The sequence below is a fragment of the Tachyglossus aculeatus genome, chromosome X1, assembly GCF_015852505.1.
Source record: "Tachyglossus aculeatus isolate mTacAcu1 chromosome X1, mTacAcu1.pri, whole genome shotgun sequence".
Taxonomy (NCBI): Eukaryota; Metazoa; Chordata; class Mammalia; order Monotremata; family Tachyglossidae; genus Tachyglossus; species Tachyglossus aculeatus.
The window spans coordinates 62,043,927-62,063,300 of NC_052101.1; the positions used below are offsets into that span (position 1 = coordinate 62,043,927).

Below are 19,374 nucleotides of genomic sequence, written 5' to 3' on the forward strand. Positions count from 1 at the left end.
ATGTCAGAAACTGAACCAGAAAACATAAAAAGCAGAGCAGCAGAGCATTTTGAAACTGATAAAAACAATATTTCTTGGTTGAATGAAGGTAAGTTCTATTGTTTGCATTCTTTTCATTATTTGAAGTTTGGATTATGTTTATCTAAAGGGTTACTGTAGGAGAAAGCAAATCAATTTCCTCAGGCATCCCAAATGGATGAATACTCCTATTTTTCCAAGTTGGGACTATTGTTCCTAACAGGAAAGTGCTTGTAACTGAAAGCCTAGGGTCACGAGGAAAGGAGGGCTGTTTTGTTGTTTTTCAAATATGTGATGTGGTCAATATGTACATTGCCTCTTGAAGGATATGGGGTAAAAGAAGGTGACCTGCTCAGGATTATTCTTATTTTCCCTATGGAAGCTGAAGGAAACCAAATGCTGGGCGGGATAGTGATGAAATTATCTTTTACAATAAAAAGGAGCACTTACGGTAGGATTTAAAAGTCTACAAATAGAATCACCTCCTCTGCAATTAGAGAAGAGAGTCTCTCAGGGGGATTGTGATGCAGTTACCACCAAAACATGGCGTAATACCATTGCCTGAAATACACATACAAATCAATATGTTCTCACACAATAGTGCATTATTTAATTTATATATATTTATTATATATATATACATATATATATATATATATTGTCTGTATAATCATTATGGTCTATCTGTACACTGACAGTTTTTCACATAAAACATAATAATTAGAATCCCGTCTTCATGGTTAAAAAACAAACACCTCACAAATATTAATTTTTTGCTTTCTTCACTAACAGATCCATAACTAAACAAATGACACACCAATTTTTTTTCACTTCTAATGGTATTGAAATATTCTAAACGTCACCTACTAGTATTAGTCAGAAATGCAGTACATAGGCTGCATATATGTCCGCATGCCAAGTTAGCTATTGAAGTTGGAAGAGAAGCCCTAAACAGACTCATAAAGTTATACTTTGGAAAATGTCATATTCAAAGTGCTTTATTGCTTTTTTAAAACAATGTCCTACATCTCATGCATCTTCTCCATAACCACTTTTTTCCCTGATCGCATTCTCAGCCCAAACACATTTTGGGAAATTCAGTCATATTTATTGAGAGCTTACTGTGTGCAGAGCACTGTACTAAGCTCTTATGCATTCACCTGAAATGTTTAACCAGACTGTTGGACAGTATCACTATTCAGCTTCTGTTAGAAGCTGCACTTAATGGGTGGGGGGGAGGGCTAATATTTTAGATAAGACTTCTTATTCTCTTTTATACTTTGTATAGAACTATTTTATTATCCAAACCATTGTCTTTGAAAAATATATGGTTATTCTTTTTTAAACTAGTGGAATTGTTAAAACAGGAAATTTTATTAAAAGCTGTAGAACATTCTTCATGAATTATACCAGAGTTGCATCTACCATGTGCAATGGACCAAGCATTTCATTTAGACTTTTGCCATGAGTCCCAAATATTTGAGAGTAACCATGTTAAATAATTCTATCAATTGATCTATCTAGTCTTCTTTCTCCTTTTAATCAGTTCTTGAAGCATCAGAGTTCTGTGAAGACTAATTTGATCCCCCTCTACTGTTATTCCTTTCAACTTCCTCCCTGCCCAAACAATTTATATTTTGCTTTTAATCTCAATGGTCAACAATTCAAACTTTTTTTTAAAAAAGGAATATTTTACTTTTTAAAAATTGTCTTGTAAATACAGCCTAGGTATTTGATGTTTTTCATTTATAAAATCTAATTTCCCAAGTGACCTGGGTTATCCCATTTGGACACTTAATTTAAGCTCACTGAAATTAGATTTACTATATTTCATAAAAAGAAAATGATCCAGATGCTCGATGACAACATTTTTTTTTCTTTTTACTGGGGAGCAGCAGTTAGTGCTACCCTCCTTGTTCTCTTGTAAGTAACTTGGTTTCGGTCTTCATCAAGAACCATTTTTTATGGTATTTGCTAAGCACTTATTATGTGCCAGGCACCCAGTAAGCATTGAGGTATACATAGGCTAATCAAGGTGGACATAGTACATGTCACACATGGGGCTCACAATCTTAATCCTCATTTATCAGGTGAGGTAAACTGAGGCACAGAGAAGTTATGTGACTTGCCCAAGGTCATGTAGCAGACAAGTGGCAGAGTCAGGATTAGAACCCAGGTCCTTCTGACTCCAAAGCCAGTGCTCTATTCACTAGGCCATGCTGCTTTTCTTATCATGTGGAAATGCATTTAGAAGTCTCTAGTACTAATTTTCCATCCTCTTTATCCATCTTTTAAGAATAACTGATTTGAAATTATTTGACTCCCATTTTAACATGTAATTTGGTGATCATAGTGATAGAAATCACCCTAAGTATAGGAGACACACTGCTTTTTGAGGCTTTACACAGATGTGGGAGGATTGTCTTGGAAACATCCTATTTTCTTATACTTCATTTAGCAATATGGTTGCAATCAGATGGCATTACTAACTCTGATCCGAAACTCTAGTCCTAAATCCTGGCAGGTAACACTGGGAGAAGAAGAAGGACTCCTATTTTGTTTCTTCCCAGTCTCACAACTAAGACTCTATAAAATGATTATAATGTACAGACTATATGATAATAATAATAATGGCATTTATTAAGCACTTTCTATGTGCAAAGCACTGTTCTAATCACTAGGGAAGTTACAAGGCAATCGAGTTGTCCCACGGGGGGCTCACAGTCTTAATCCCCCATTTTACAGATGAGGTAACTGAGGCACAGAGAAGTTAAGTGACTTTCCCAAAGTCACACAGCTGACAATTGGTGGAGCCAGGACTTGAACCCATGACCTCTGACTCCAAAGCCCAGGCTCTTTCCACTGAGCCACGCTGAAATGATTCAGGATTTCAAGGCAGAGAGCACACTATGACAGACTTGGAGATCCTCTCATACTCTTTATCATGAGGGTTCTACAAACTATTTGGTAACGGTTGCTCTACCATCATACAAGATTCATCTTCTTGAGAAAAATTAGCCATATCATCTGGCAAAGTCTAAATGAAAAGGTGTTGGAGAAATTCACCCAAAACAAGTTGCAGATGGACACTGTATGCTTTTTTTTATTGATTCTGATGTAAAGCAGTTGTTATGGAACAAAATATCCATGTCAGTCTTAGAGGCCTACTACATGGAGGAAATTCAAACTAATTAGTGTTCCCTAATCAACGAAGATGCCACTGACAGTGAAATTCACCTAAAGACAAATGTGTCAATACTAGACTCGTAGTCCCAATCACAGTGTGGACACACCCAGACACTGCCTTTTGTTGTGCTGTTGTGTTTGTCATTTCTGGAACTTGGCATTTGCCTCTTCATTTCATGATCCTTTCAAAACTTCCGCTCAAAAAGAACCACTTTTTTCTTGATTGCAATGTGCCATGCTGTTCAGTCTTCCAGACTGAGTTTGCACTTCACTTAATCACAAAAGGGTTTCTTCTGCCCCTTTGCTTCTGGTTGCTGGTTCATCAAACAGCAGCTGTTTAGATATTGTACTGCATGGATTCTCCTGACAGGACCTATCCAGGGAAGCTGTTTTCAGGTGAGCATATCTTCAACAGTAGGAGACTGACTTCATTGTTTGGATCCCTGTCTGTCCATTTGATGTTGAGTGGGTCCCGTACATGACACCGAAGAAACAGTGGAAGTTGGAGATGGTGTCTGAGGAGGATCCAAGTCCCACAACCATAAAGAAGATTATCAGTCAATCAGTGAAATTTATTAAAAACTTCCTATGTGTGGAGTACTGCACTAAGCGCTTGGGATAGTACAACAGATTTAGCAGACACGGTCCCTGACCATAACCATCTTACAATCTAGGGATATAAAACATTGCTAGACAGTACTACAGCTTTGTAAACCTTCAGTTTGATCTGGAGCCATAATCTGTTTGCCAGTCTTTCAAAGGATGGACTGACCTTCTTGATTCCATTTTCTTATTTCCTTCTCTATCCTTGCTTTGTTGGCCAGTGTGCTGCCTAGGCACCAAAATTATATTATGAAAATTAACTCCAAGTTGTCAACGAAGATCTTTGGTAGTGTCTAGTGCATCCCTGGTGTTCTTCATTTCTCCTCAGTTTCTAGGGATTGGCTAAATCATCAATGTGTTTTATAAATATTTGCATGCCTTCTTGGGTGTGTCCTTGTAGGGTGCAGTCATCTGCATATGATGACGGAGTCCCCCACTGAAATGACGGATGAAGTCTTAGGACAGGAACCTGTGCCTAGCAGTTGATTATATTGGGAGGGATTTGCACAGCACCATTCACACTCTCTCATGCCAGCAAGTCGTGTTCCCACTGTGTGACAAAGCCAATGAATCCGAGACTCATTCACAACCAAAGTAACCACAGCATAGTGCTGATGCCATGTTTTAGCATCATAACTCAGCAGGCGGCTATTTTAGTAGCCACTGTAATCTTTGCTGCCCTCGTAAATCAGGTTTTTTTTTTAATACTTCTGCTGGGCCCGTCCTACTACTGGAATGCCTGAAGTGGTTCTTTCATCAGAAACTGCCACCTGATATGGCGCAGCCTCATCAGGCTTTCCCCTACTTACAGAGCTGGAATGGGAACACTGATCTCCTTATCCCCAGAGCTGTGCTCTTTCCACTGAACCAACAGCATATCTCACCCACATGAAGCAATTCTTGAATGATTGCCTCTAGAAGTTAAAGGGACATTTGTAGCCTGTTGAATAGGAAGAGTTTTCTGGAAGAGTGAAGTGCATGTTTTAACAGCTGCATCCAGTTCCTTTGCTGCAACTCCACTATGGCTGTGTAGGATAAATTGAATAGATTTGAAGTAATGTTGCCTAGTGGATAGAACATGGGCCTGAGAGTCATAAGGAACTGGGTTCTAATCCCAGCTCTGCCACTTGTCTGCTGTGTGAGCTTGGGCAAGTTGCTACACTTCTCTGTGCCTCAGCTCCCTCATCTGTGAAATGTGGGACAAGGACTGTGTCCAAACCAATTTGCTTTGTACAATGCCTGGCATGTAGTAAGTGCTTAACAAATACCATCATTATTATTATCCATGCTTTATCATTGGTGATAGCTATAGGATCAGATAGGGCACCTCTGTTAATGCCCTCATCGGTCATGCCACCATTTAACAGTCTCAGAATTTTAGTGAAATATTCAGGGCAGCCAAATGTACTGAGCAGTTCTGTAAATCCTTATTTAATGATAGCATCAAAAGCATTCATGAAGTCTATCTTAACTGCATAAACACCTTGGTGTTGTTCCCTGTACTTCTGCATCTAGTGATCTTTCACCTTTCTTCTTGAGGATGGTGACATCTTTGAGATGCTGTATCATTTTTTCAGGGGTTCATGTATTAAGAAAAGGTTTAGGCAAATGTTTATGTTTAAGGCTGTAGATCTCAGCAGCTTTGTCATTGGGTCTAAGTGCTTTGTCATTTTTTTAATGGCTCTAATTACTATGGTGACATCTTCATAGTTGGGACAAGTGCCTTGTCTTTGCATGTTGGTATTTCTGTGTTTTTCAAGGCCTCACTTTTGATAATAGAGGGTATGTTTTGCATAAACTGAATACTGCAAATACAGAAATGATCAACATAAATGAACCTAATTCAATTCAAGGAGTGATCAATTTATTTTAATCTATCCAATAGCAGATTTTGAGTCTGTAAGCTCCTTGTGGGCAGGGATTGCCTATCCCTACTCTTTGGTATTGTACTCTTCCAATCAATCAATCAATCAGTCGTATTTATTGAGCATTTACTGTGTGCAGAGCACTGTACTAAGCGCTTGGGAAGTACAAGTTGGCAACATATAGAGACAGTCCCTACCCAACAGTGGGCTCACAGTCTAGAAGGGGGAGACAGAGAACAAAACCAAACATATTAACAAAATAAAATAAATAGAATAGATATGTACAAGTAAAATAAATAAATAGAGTAATAAATATGTACAAACATATATACATATATACAGGTGCTGTGGGGAAGGGAAGGAGGTAAGATGGGGGAATGGAGAGGGGGGCAAGGGGGAGAGGAAGGAGGGGGCTAAGTCTGGGAAGGCCTCCTGGAGGAGGTGAGCTCTCAGTAGGGCCTTGAAGGGAGGAAGAGAGCTAGCTTGGCAGATGGGCAGAGGGAGGGCATTCCAGGCCAGGGGGATGACGTGGACCGGGGGTCGACGGCGGGACAGGTGAGAACGAGGCACGGTGAGGAGATTAGTGGCAGAGGAGTGGAGGGTGCGGTCTGGGCTGTAGAAGGAGAGAAGGGAGGTGAGGTAGGAGGGGGCGAGGTGATGGAGAGCCTTGAAGCTGAGGGTGAGGAGTTTCTGCCTGATGCGCAGATTGATTGGTAGCCACTGGAGATTTTTGAGGAGGGGAGTAACATGCCCAGAGCGTTTCTTGACAAAGACAATCCAGGCAGCAGCGTGAAGTATGGATTGAAGTGGGGAGAGACACGAGGATGGGAGATCAGAGAGGAGGCTGATGCAGTAGTCCGGACGGGATAGGATGAGAGCATGAACGAGCAGGGTAGCGGTTTGGATGGAGAGGATAGCGTGCCCACGGCTTCAACTATCATCTCTACGCTGATGACACCCAAATCTACATCTCTGCCCCTGCTCTCTCCCCCTCCCTCCAGGCTCGCATCTCCTCCTGCCTTCAGGACATCTCCTTCTGGATGTCTGCCCGCCACCTAAAACTCAACATGTCCAAGACTGAACTCCTTGTCTTCCCTCCCAAACCCTGCCCTCTCCCTGACTTTCCCATCACTGTTGATGGCACTACCATCCTTCCCGTCTCACAAGCCCGCAACCTTGGTGTCATCCTCGACTCCGCTCTCTCATTCACCCCTCACACCCAAGCCATCACTAAAACCTGCCGGTCACAGCTCCGCAACATTGCCAAGATCCGCCTGCACACAATAAGTGTTCAAAAAAATACCACTGATTGATTGATCATCCAAAATTGAGTAATAATAATAATAATTATGGTATTTGTTAAGCTCTTACTATGTGCTAAGCAGTATTCTAAGCACTGAGGTAGATACAAGGTAATAAGGTTGTCCCACATGAGGCTCAAATTCTTAATCCCCATTTTACTGATGAGGTAACTGAGGCATAGAGAAGTTAAGTGATTTGACCAAGGTCACAGAGCAGACAAGGGGCTGAGCTGGGGTTAGAACCCACGTCCTCTGATTCTCAAGCCCATGCTGCTTCTCTGTAAATAACATTACAACACTGAAGTAGTGTGGACTAGTGGAAAGAACATGGGCTTGATATTCAGAGGTTCTAGAACTGGGTTCTAGTTCTATTTCTGCGTGCTGTGTGACCTAGTGGCAAGTCACAACTTCTCTAGGCCTCAGTTTCTTCATTGGTAGAATGAGGATAAAATACTTGTTCTCCCTCCTACCTCGACTGAGAGCCTCATGTGGGACAGGGACTGTGTCTGACATGCTTATATTCTATTTACCCCAGAACTAAGTACAGTACTTGACACACAACCTGCCACATAGTAAGTTCTTACTAAATACCATAATTATTAATGATTTTTATTATTATTACTATGGTGTTTAGGACAGAGGTGTGAAGGGGGAGATTCAGAGATTAACGTGTGTTGTAGACAATCAATGCCTACAATATAGCGGAAAGTTCTGGGAAAGTGTTTTTTTGTTGTTGTTGTTCACCTAAGTGCTCCACGTTACCTTCACAGGCACTGTTACTTATAGGAAAACTATGGAATGCAAATTGGGAATACTGTGCTTACCACAAGGGGTGAAATTGCAAGGCAAAACAGAAATACTATTGTTATTGAGAGAGAGAGTAAGAAGAAGATAGCCCATAAAGGTAGCATGTCTCATTCCAATCAATTTGGAATTCACTTGGCTACCCAAATCTAAAATCATCTTATATATTTTGTTTATGGTATGTTCCATAACACTTACTATGTTCCAAGCACTTTTCTAAATGCTGGGGTAGATATAAGCTAACTAGGTTGGACACGGTCCATGTCCCACACAAGACCCTCAGTCATTCCCATTTTACAGATGTGGGAACTAAGACACAGAGAAGTGATTTGCCCAAGGTCACACAGCAAACAAGTGGTGGAGCTGGAATTACAACCCAGGACCTTCTGACTCCCAGCCTCGTTCTCTATACGTCAACATTTTTGTCATTCTACTTAAATTGCTGGATTCAGGATTGTTTCAATGCTTAAACTGTGCAAGATTTCAGATTTTGCATGAGCAAAATAGACACTAGAATACTTACAAGATTCAAAGACCTTAAAAAAAACCTGGAGTAATCTAAATGTATTTGGTTTCACCTTGAATTCTGCTTGCCTTTCCAGCATGTTTTTGTTTCACTTCACTACTTATTTCAAGTAGCCCTTCCATTAGGCCAATAGAAAGCACACTATTCTGGGAATCAGGGGACATGGACTTTAGCACCAACTCTACCTGTAGCTGGCTATGGGGGGCAAAAAGCCCACACACTGTGCTGTGTCCTTTATCACTGCTTGCCTAATTGATCATTGCACTTCATGCCCCAGTAGGAACATGACTGACATTGATGATTCTGTGATGCCACTCACACTCCCTCCTCCCAGAATGTCTCAAGAGCTGTAGGTGAAACCAGCCTCTTTGCAATATGGAGTTTGCACTTCATGCTCCCTTCCTTAGCAATCCTCCTACCAGCCCTGCTTTGAAAGGATTTTAAAGTCCCCTGCTTCACCTGTGGCCTTGCTCTTTTAACAAATAGTATTTATAGCTTTCCAAAACACTTTCCTATCAAGAAATAAATATCTGACTACTGTTTGCTGAATATAATGCATAGCACTGGGTAAAACACAACTACTCCAAAGGGGGCTCACAATCTAAGTTCATTCATTCAATAGTATTTATTGAGTGCTTCTGTGTGCAGAGCACTGTACTAAGTGCTTGGAGAAGAGACACATAGTAAAAGGAAAGGATGTTAATTAATTCATAAATTAAGAACATTACATGGGAGAAGAGTCTGTGGAGGAGGGAGCCTTGGGAGATGATGCACGGGGCTGGGCCACAGTCCCCTGTTCCTCTGTCCCAACGGTCTTACAGTTCTATCAGTAGGGAAGACGTACTTCTGCTGGCTACACTCCTCATGCAGAGATAGGGTTGGTTCCCAGTGGTGGTGGTCGGGAGCGGGTGAGGCTGCTGCAGTGGCTTCTGGACTTAATTACAATAATTATGTTACTTGTGAAGCACTTACTATGTGTCAAGCACTGTTCTAAGCACTGGGGTAGATACAAGTTAATCAGGTTGGATTGAGGTCCTGTCCCACAGGGGGTTCACACTCTTAATTCTCATTTAACAGATGAGGGAACTGAGGCCCAGTGAAGTTACTTGTCCAAGATTACACGGCAGGCAAATGGCTGAGCTGGGATTAGAATCCAGGTCCTTCTGACTCCCAGGCCCATGTTCTATCCAGTAGGCCATGCTGCTTCTCTTCATGCTAGTGTGGTGGTTCTCTGGGCATTTCTTCACAAACACTATACTCAGCCTATAACCTTGGTGCTATCCTCGACTCATCTCTCTCTCATTCAACCCACGGAATCTATCACCAAATCCTGTTGATTCAATCTTCACAACACTAAAAGTCACTCTTTCCTTTTTATCCAAACTGCAACTACATTAATCCAAGCATTTATCCTATATTGCCTTGACTATTGCATCAGCTTCTTCGCTGACCTCCCTGCTTTCTGTCTCTCCCCACGCCAATCCATATTTTCGCTCTGCTGCCCAGATACTTTTTTAAAATGGTATTTAAGTGCTTTCTATGTGCCAGGTATATGGAGCTCTCAGTATTAATCTCCACTTTACCAATGAGGTAACTGAGGTACAGAGAAGTTAAGTGACTTACCCAAGGTCACACAGCAGTCAAGCATAGGAACTGGGATTAGAAGCCACATTCTTCTGAATCTCAGGCCCTTGCTCTGTCCACTAGGTCATGCTGCTACAAAACCATTCATTCCATGTTTAACCACACCTCAAGAACCTCCAGTAGTTGCCCATCAACCCCCGAATCAAACAGAAACTCCTTACCATTGGCTTTAAAGCCTCAGTCACCTCATTCCCTCCTATTTCACCTCCCCTATTTCCTGAGAAGCAGTGTGGGTTAGTGGAAAGCGCCCAGGCTGGAAGTCAGAGGTCTTGGGTTCTAATCCCAGCTCCGCCACTTGTCTGCTGTGTGACCTTGGGCAAGTCACTTCACTGTGCCTCAGTTCCCTCATCTGTAAAATGGGGATTAAGACTATGAGCCCCCATGTGGGACAACCTGATTACCTTGTATCTACCCTAGTTCTTAGAACAGTGCTTGGAACATAGTAAGTGCTTAACAAAAACCACCATTATTACTCCAAATGAGCCTGCACACTTCACTCCACCAATGCCAACAGTCTCGTCTATTTCGCTGCTGACCCCTTACCCACATCCTGCCTCTGGCCTGGAACTCCTTCCCCCTTCGTGTGCAACAGACCACCATTCTCCCCCCCTTCAAAATCTTATTAAAATCACAGGTCCTCCAAGAGATATTCCCTAACTAAGCCCTCATTTCTCCTAATCCTTCCCCCTTCTGTACTGCCTATGCATTTAGCTCTTTATGCTTTATTCACCTCATCTTTAGCCCCACAGCACTTGTGTGTATATATCCACAATTTATTTTGATGTATGTCTCTCCATCTAGACTGTAAGCTCCTTGTGGACAGGAAACATGTGTACCAACTCTGTTATAGTGTACTCTCCTAAACATTTAGTGCAGTGTCCTGCACTGTAAGTGCTCAATAAATATGATTGATTGAAACACCCCTATAAGATGAAGAAAGTGAGTCACAGGGAGTCTGTTACTTGCCCCAGGTTACACACAGCAGGCCAATGGCAGAGCTGGGACTAGAATTCCCAGGCTCTTTTAACTAAGCAACACTGTAGGATCACTTCCTGACTTTTGTATATCATGCTCTTTTTTAATTCATCATCTTCTCCAATTTCTTTTTTCCTTAGCAACTTTCCACTCTTCACCCATATTCATTTTCTGGTCATCTATGATTCTGAGGTCAATTTCTGTTGTACTTATGTCTGGTCAGTTCTACCATCCAGTGTTATGTATTGTTTGGTTTTTATTGTTCTTGTTGAATTCCTTGCCCTTGTTACTATTAAATTTCATCCCCATTCTCTGGTGCCAATTTTCCAGTTATCAAGATTACTTTGAAATTTTGTGCCTAACTTCAAAGTCCCAGTAACTCTATTCAATTTAGGATCAGGTGTAACCAATATTCTTGATTCTTGAGTTTGGGATACTGATAAAGATAGATCTCAGGCCCCACCACCTATACTCATGGAACATCACTCAGTACAAGCTCTACCAATCAGCAGACATTAAAGTGGACTGATATGATTTGCTCTTCATAAAATCATGTTGGTGGCTTCCTAGTATTTAATAATCTTTTAGGTGGTTGCAAATTGAATTTTTGATGATTTGTTCAACTGTCTTCTAGGGAATCAGTGTTAAGCTGCCTTCTATTTTGTCTATCGTGATCTCTTCCTTAATTAGCATATTTTTCACCAAGAATCATTTTTCTGGGAAGTCATCTCCTAAATTGTATTCTTAAATGGAATTGAATAAACACACCTGGGACACCCACATTTTGAATGAATATATAACCTGATTCTAAGGTTACAATTGATAACTAGATAAACTTCTGTCCTTCAAGGAACCAAACAGTAATCACAGTGAGAATGATTTTTGAACAGATGCAGCAAAGAGGTACACAGGTATACCCTGGGTTATGACCACCGCATAACTCATCCACCCCAGGGATATGACACGCACTAACTTTTCATAATTCAGTGTACCAATGTCTGACCCCAGTTTCAGCCAATTGCTGCAGGTAAGTCAATTTCTCTCCTTCCCTCTCCTCCCCTCGGCCTGCACCCTCTCCAACCTTATCCGTCCCTTTCCAAACACCAAATTCAGCTCTTGCCCAGTCTCTCCAATCATTCTCTCCTTAATTGAATGAATGAATGAATGAATATTGTATTGCACTCTCCCAAATGCTTATAATAAAAATAAAAGTAGTAATAACATTTAAGTGCTTACTATGTGCCAGGCACTATACTAAACACTGGGGTGGTTGCAAGGTAATCAGATTGGACACAGTCCCTGTCCCACATGGGGCTCACAGTCTTTTTCCATTTTATAGATGAGGTAACTGAGGGTCAGAGAAGTTAAATGACTTGCCCAAGGTCACAGCAGGCATGTGGCAGATCCAGGATTGAAACCCACGTGGCCATATAGACACAGTAAGCACTCCAAAAACATCATGGATAGATTGCTCTACTGATAGTAGATGCTCAGTAAATATTATTGATTGATTAAGTGGCTAGAGTGGAAGGGAGGAGTGGGCAGCTGGTGTAAAGGCCATGGAAGGGACTCTCCAGCCTCTCTCTCTTCTAATTTCGATGGCTTTGGGAGAGCTACAAGCAGGGAAGGGAAAGGGGAATAGCCACAATCGTGGCCATGGCATCATGGGATCATACATGTTGGGTGGGGGGCACAGTGAGTATGGGGTGAGGGAGAAGGACAAGATAGCTGATGGAAAGAGGGAAGGTTTGAGGGCTGGGACTATGGGGAGGAGGCAGGGAGGGATTTACTCAGCATTCACAATGGGGTTGGTTCTGAAATGGAACCTAACTAATCACATGTAAATCTCTGGAGAAACATATTGCATGACATAACCATTCAAGATACAAATACATTTTCAAGGAAGGAAAGGCAATTGTATCAAGGGGTATGCCTGTAATTTTTCAGATTACAGGGATTTTCTTCTGTGTCACAGCAGGATTTTCAAACTCATTCATCTACTGCCCCACAGGTAACACCAAAACATTGGTTTGATGTGAGAAAGGCAATGGTGGTATTGACAAGCTAAGTTTTGAGGTGCCACACCTGAGTTCTATCACCATCTGGAATTGGTGTTTATGGAATGTAGCCAAAAGCAATTATAAGAATATCATACATGATTTTGGTACCTTCTGTAGGCAGAATTTTTTTTAAATAAAGCTATTATAAGAATACATAAATATATCATTTATTATCCAGTCAGAATAACTGCAATAATTTACTCACCAGAGACCCAAACTGGCAAAGTTTGTTTGCAAGAGGGAGATCCAGAAAGGCTCTTAGCATACTAATCCATTTGCAAGCATACTGAAATTCCCTTTAATTCAGATTTAATACATTTTCCACTGTGTTTCAGTGCAAGACACTTTCAGATGAAAAACATCAAAATATTTCCATCTTGAGGTACTAGCTACAAATCAATTTAATTTTTTTCAAGTGCTTTATTTACAGTGGTTAGTCTATATGATTATCTATCAAATGAGTAGTCCTACATGCTTTAAAAATGAAAATGCAATTTGTTCAATATCAATAAATTCAAGCACTTTCTACTCAGAATTGCCATTTTGTTGAAATTTCAACAATCAATTAGTATTTGTTGACCTCTTACTGTGTGCCGAGCACTGTATTAAGCATTTAGGAGAGTTCAATAGAGGCAAGAGATCCAATTTCTGCCTCCAAAGAGCTTGCCATTTAAGGGGGAAAACAGACACAAAAACATTTACAGGTAAGAGAAAAAGGAGAATGGGAAGATGGATTGTAGATGAATAGATAAGTGCTGAGGAGTAGAATACATAAATCCATATGCACAAAAGTGCTCAAGTACCAACTCTGTTGTATTTTACTCTCCCAAACACTTGGTACTGTGCTTTGAACACGGTAAGCACTCAAATAAGATTGATTGAGTGATGGATTGCTAAGGGTGGCCAATGAAGGCAAAAGTACTGAGATGGTAGTTGAAAGGATATGATGTGGGGAGAAAAAAATGAATCAGGGAATGCCCCCTAGTGGAGGTGGGATTTCAGCAGGGCTTTGAAGATGGCAACAGGTTATCATTATACTTTATCTCCAGACTTTTATTGAATACCTAAGGTGAAAGATTTCATTTCCTACTAGCTCTGTTAGGCCATGTACTTATTCACTGCTAAAGCTCATTTAAAGAGAAGCTAAGTCAAGGTGGTATAGCTTTGTTTGTAAGTATGATATAAAAAAAACTGAAATGATTAATGTCATCCCAAATCATCTTTTGTCTTCCTGATCATTTAGGTCTTAGACACTAAGCTTAAGTAAAAAAAAAAAGCAGCAAGAAAGCTAAATTTCCTCATTATCTTTAAACACCATGTAATAGCACATAAAAATAGGGTTGTCACAAAAGAAATACCACTAGTGCATAATAGGTCCACATGAGCAAGGACATTAGACATTAAAGATACATAATTTGATTTGGAGCAAAATATTCTTCATGATATTTCACACCCACAAAACCCATAAGGTAGAAAAGTCAAGAGGAGGGCATGTTAATGATGACCAATTACACAAAAATGGGACTTGAAGCAGGGTCCTGATTTTTCAATCCCTTCATCAGACAATAGTCTCTCAAGAACTTGGCAAGTACTTGTTGATAAAGTGCTGAATATTTCGGGAAGGATGGTAGTTACTATAAATGAATTGGACTTCCACTGAGGTTCAGGGGTCAGAGCCACTGTGATTCTCTCGTGACTTAATCTTACGGGTTTGGAGAGTTCAATAAAAGAAATTACTGATCAGATGAGATTTTTTTTTCCATGCTCTCATAGGTCTACAAATAAAGTGCAGTGGCACCTACTAAAACCTGACATCTGAAATTTCAGCTTACTCTTTCCAACCAAGATTGTTAAGCAATAAGATCATTTAAAAAACTGATTATGCTGATCCCATTGGAATGCCTGAAAGATGCCATGTCAGCTTCAAGACTAAAACCAAATGAATGAATCAAACTGAAGTCCTTTAAAGATAGTAAAATAGCAGATTTAAAGACTCTCATTCAATAATGATGGAGTATATCAAATATAGAATTATCTTAGCTCACTATTATTCTTTGAAATTTTATGTACTGGTGGTGAATACAGTCATTGCAGATCAGGAATCAAACTATACTGGCCCAGTGGGAAGAGAATTTGGCATGTAGAAACAGCTGTCTGCCAGAGATTAACATACTTCAATAAGAATTGGTTTCCAAAGGAAGAATTCCTATTTCTCTGAGACTCACCACCTGAAGATGCAAAGTATTTAACCATTTTCAGCTAAAATTAGAGCTTTTTTAATCATGCACTTAAGACTTCAACTAATTCACTATTACAGAGGCAAAGACCACACTTTTGAGAGATTCTGCAGATAAATAATTTTAAATCATTTATCTTTATTTTCTATTATTTCATTCAATCTTTAAGATGGTAGCACATTTGTATGGAATGTACCTTCAAGAAGTATTCATTACAGAAGTATTAGTAGGAATGGGAATAAATAAATTGATATAAATCTTTAATAATAAATCACCATTTTTACTGACTTTCACTATCAGCTTTAGGAAAATCAAAACAAGCATGAAAGTGTAAACTCCTTGGGATCAAGAACCATTGCAAGTGAGGCTCTGTAGCTCATGGATGAGGGCACTGGTCTCATAAACCAGGGGTTGTGACTTCAAATATCACAAAGGCCTGAGTTGTTCTCTATTTTAAACAAACAGCGTGGCTTAGTGCAAAGAGCCTGGGCTTGGGAGTCAGAGGTTGTGGGTTCTAATCCTGACTCTGTCATTTATCAGCTGTGTAACTGTGGGCAAGTCACTTAACTTCTCTGTGCCTCAATTCCTTCATCTGTAAAATGGGGATTAAGACTGTGAGCCCTACATGGAACAACCTAATTACCTTGTAATTACCCCAGTGCTTAGAAAAGAGCTTGGCACATAGCAAGCACTTAATACCATTATTATTATTTATTATTATCATTTTATCTGCATTGTACTCTTCCAAGTGCCTAGAACAGTGCAAAGCACATGGTCAATAAATACTATTGATGATGATGATGATATCTAGGAAAAATGTAAGACATGGACAATAGCAATGGTTTAGCAAGGTATGACTTGAGGAAGTAGTAAAGATACCCTACAGTGCCCTAACATCAATAACAAACTGAGATGACAGAGTACATATGACCACTTGAAAAAGAATGTTTTAAATGAATGTTATTGGCTTCACTAACACTGTTCTCTCTTGGTCCTCCTCCCCTTCCAATTTTCTCCCCTCCTCCATTTTCTCCCCCTCTCCACCTTCTCCCCCCTCCATTTTCTTTCCCCTTCCACTTTCTCCCCCCTCCATTTTCTCATCTCCTCCATTTTCTCCCCCTCCTTTCTCTCTTTCCCTCCATTTTCTCTCCCCCCCATTTTCTCACCCCCTTCCTTCCTTTCTCACCTCCCTTTATTTTCTCCCTGTATACCTTCTCCCCCCTCCATTTTCTTCTCCCCTCCTCCATTTTCATCCTCCCCTCATTTTCCCACCTCCATTCCCCCCGATCAGCACCCCCCCTCATCTCCCCGGCCCCTTCTTCCCCTTCTTGCTGCTACTTTTCAGTTACTTTCACTGGCTCCTCCTCTTCCTCCCACCCTCTAATGGTGGGAGCCCCTCAAGGCTCAATCCTTGGTCCCCTTCTATTCTCTCTCTAGCCCCCCCCCCCGCCTTGGAGAACTCGTTGGCTCTCAAAACTTGAACTACTCTTTCTACATGAATGATTCCCAAATCTTCCTATCTACCCTTGATCTCTTTCCTTCTACATGGATGATTCCCAAATATACCTCTCCATCCCTGATTTCTCTTCTTCGCAATCTCACATTTCCTCTTACCTTAAGGACATCTCTAATTGGATGTCCTGCCGACACTTCAAGCTTAACATGTTCAAAACAGAATTCCTCATCTTCCCACCCAAACCCTGTCCTCCCTCTAACTTTACCATCATCACACTCTATTTTGCTCTGATGAAAGGCTTTTTGATTCTGTTCTTATTATACTTTGATTTATGTAGGCTTTTTACAAGACCATAAACTATGCCAGTGGTCCATTCAGCCCAATATTTGTCTCTAACAAAGGATGGTTGAAACAACTGCACTGGTAATCCTCCTTGATAACAAACCAAATGGTCAGGGAATGTACCCTTTTAAAAATCTTATTTTCTAATACATTTTATATGCTTCACATTCAAGAATTTACTCAAAGCCTCAAGGATCCTAATTGGGATCACAATTTAATTTTGAAAAGTCAATTTTTGCTCACACATAGCCTGCCAAAAATCTTTGGATAAGGGTAAGTCTATCTTAAAAAGTAAATTCTGGCAGTTATTTGAACAGCAGGAACCATAATCATCATCATATCATCATCATTATCATTATCATCTTGGGATTGAGGGATTGAATCATGCATATCTTTTTAAGAGCACATCTCATTTATTGTCAAACATCCCTGTGGAGAAAGGGAATCAAAGATTCTAGTCTAATCCCCATTTATCCCCATATCCCCAGTTGGATAAATTAAGGCAGGAAAGGTTGTATGTTTGCCCAGTGTGATAGACCAAGCTGACTTGAGTTTTGCATGTAAATAACTGACTTTTTAAATCTAGTTGTGAAACAAGTAGTTAAAAACAAAGAAAATGAAAATGTTCAATTAATTTAGAAAAAAATTGCATAATATTATACTTTGAGCTCAATTCTCTCAAAAGAATGGAGCTATGCACATCCAAGAGTGTGCATCATATAATAATGATGAGAATGAAAATAATAATTATTATTATATTAATTCAATTGTATTTATTGAATGCTTACTGTGTGTGCAGAGCACTGTACTAAGCGCTTATTTGTTAGCACTTACTATGTTACAAGCACTGTAGTTAAAGTACCACAGTGTCTACCACAGATACTGTGATAGATCAGACACAGATCCTGTCCCACCCAGGGCTCACCGTCTAATGGGGAGGTAGAACAGGTATTTTGTCCCCATTTTCATAGATGAGGAAACTGAAGCCCAGAGAAGTCAAGTGACTTGCCCCAGGTCACACAGCAGATGAGTGACAGAACTGGGATTAGAACCCAGGTTTCCTGCCTCCCAGTCCTGTGCTCTTTCCACAAGGCTACACTTTCCTAATATTAATAAAAATAACAATAAATAATTGTGGCATTTTTGTAAGCATTCGTTATGTGCCAAGTACTGTCCTAAGTGCTGTAAGCCCTATGTGGGATAGAGTTTGTGTCCAAACTGATTATCTTGTATCTGCCCCAGCACTTAATATGTGCTTAATACATACCACAGTGCTTGGCACATAGTAAGTGCTTAACAAATGCTAACATTATTATTATACCACAACTATACAGGATAATCAGGTTGGATACAGTCCTTGTTCCACATATTTGTTCCCTGATTCATAAGTAAGACTGGCACACACCCACTTCAGGCCCTAGGTCTCCACCAGCACATGGAATGCAATTCAAGGCAGAGTCATTTTGCCTACAGGTGGGAACAGAGTAGCTGCTCTTCGTTGTTGGGTTACTCTTTCTCTTTTGCCTCTTTAGTGCAAGAGGTGAAAATGCTCAGAACTTGGAGTCCCAAAGCCCTAGGATGGCTCTTGGTTTCATGGGTTTGTTCTTTGTTTTGGGGACTTAGCAGAGGAAATGGGGTAGAATCATGGAACATTCCAACATCTGCTGCCCATTTCACATGGAGAAATCTAGTCGATCACACTTGGATTCTTGCAGGAGAGGAAATGGAATACATGGATCCAAATGAAGTTCATAGATCTTCTGGCCACTCTAGGGATTAAAACCATATGTGAGTAATGTAACAAGAGTATGGTAAACAGTTTACATTCCCATCAATAACTGCCTCTAATCCTATCACAGAGAAGCAATGTTTCACTGAAATCACACTGCAGAATGAGACTCTCAGAAAGTCAAGTGAATCACAGAAAATATATCTCTACCCAACTCTCTAGTTCTTGCTACTCCTTTGACTTTACATTTCAAGTCTGTCCAGAAAAATAGCTGACCAAATTTTACATTTCAGTGCAACACTGCTCATCAATTTAAAAAGATTTTTTGTAGGAGGAAAAACCTAACTTACTGTGTTCATTTTAAAGTCCAAAACAGCATGTATTGTATATAATGGTAATGACTAAACTGCTCATGAGATATTCAAAAAAGAAAGAGTTGTAGTTATGTAAAACCATACATTCCCCAATTAAGCCCTCTTTTCCCCACCTCGCTTTCCCTTCTGTATTGTCTATGCACTTGGATCGGTGACCTTTGGATACCTGATATTTGTCCCAACCCCAAACCCACAGTACATATGTGCTTATCTTTAAATTATACATTATAAATTATTCATTTATTCATATTTTC

General features: G+C 40.2%; 1 protein-coding gene across 2 annotated transcripts in view; it reads left to right on the plus strand.

Annotated features, from left to right (window-relative positions):
- The window catches only part of MDFIC2 (MyoD family inhibitor domain containing 2), a 118,586-nt gene continuing 99,212 nt past the window's right edge, over positions 1 to 19,374 (plus strand). For both annotated transcript variants that reach the window (XM_038771895.1, XM_038771896.1), the window contains exon 1: positions 1 to 88. In XM_038771895.1, coding sequence (XP_038627823.1) covers positions 1 to 88 — 88 coding nt within the window. The remainder of the gene's footprint in view (positions 89 to 19,374) is intronic.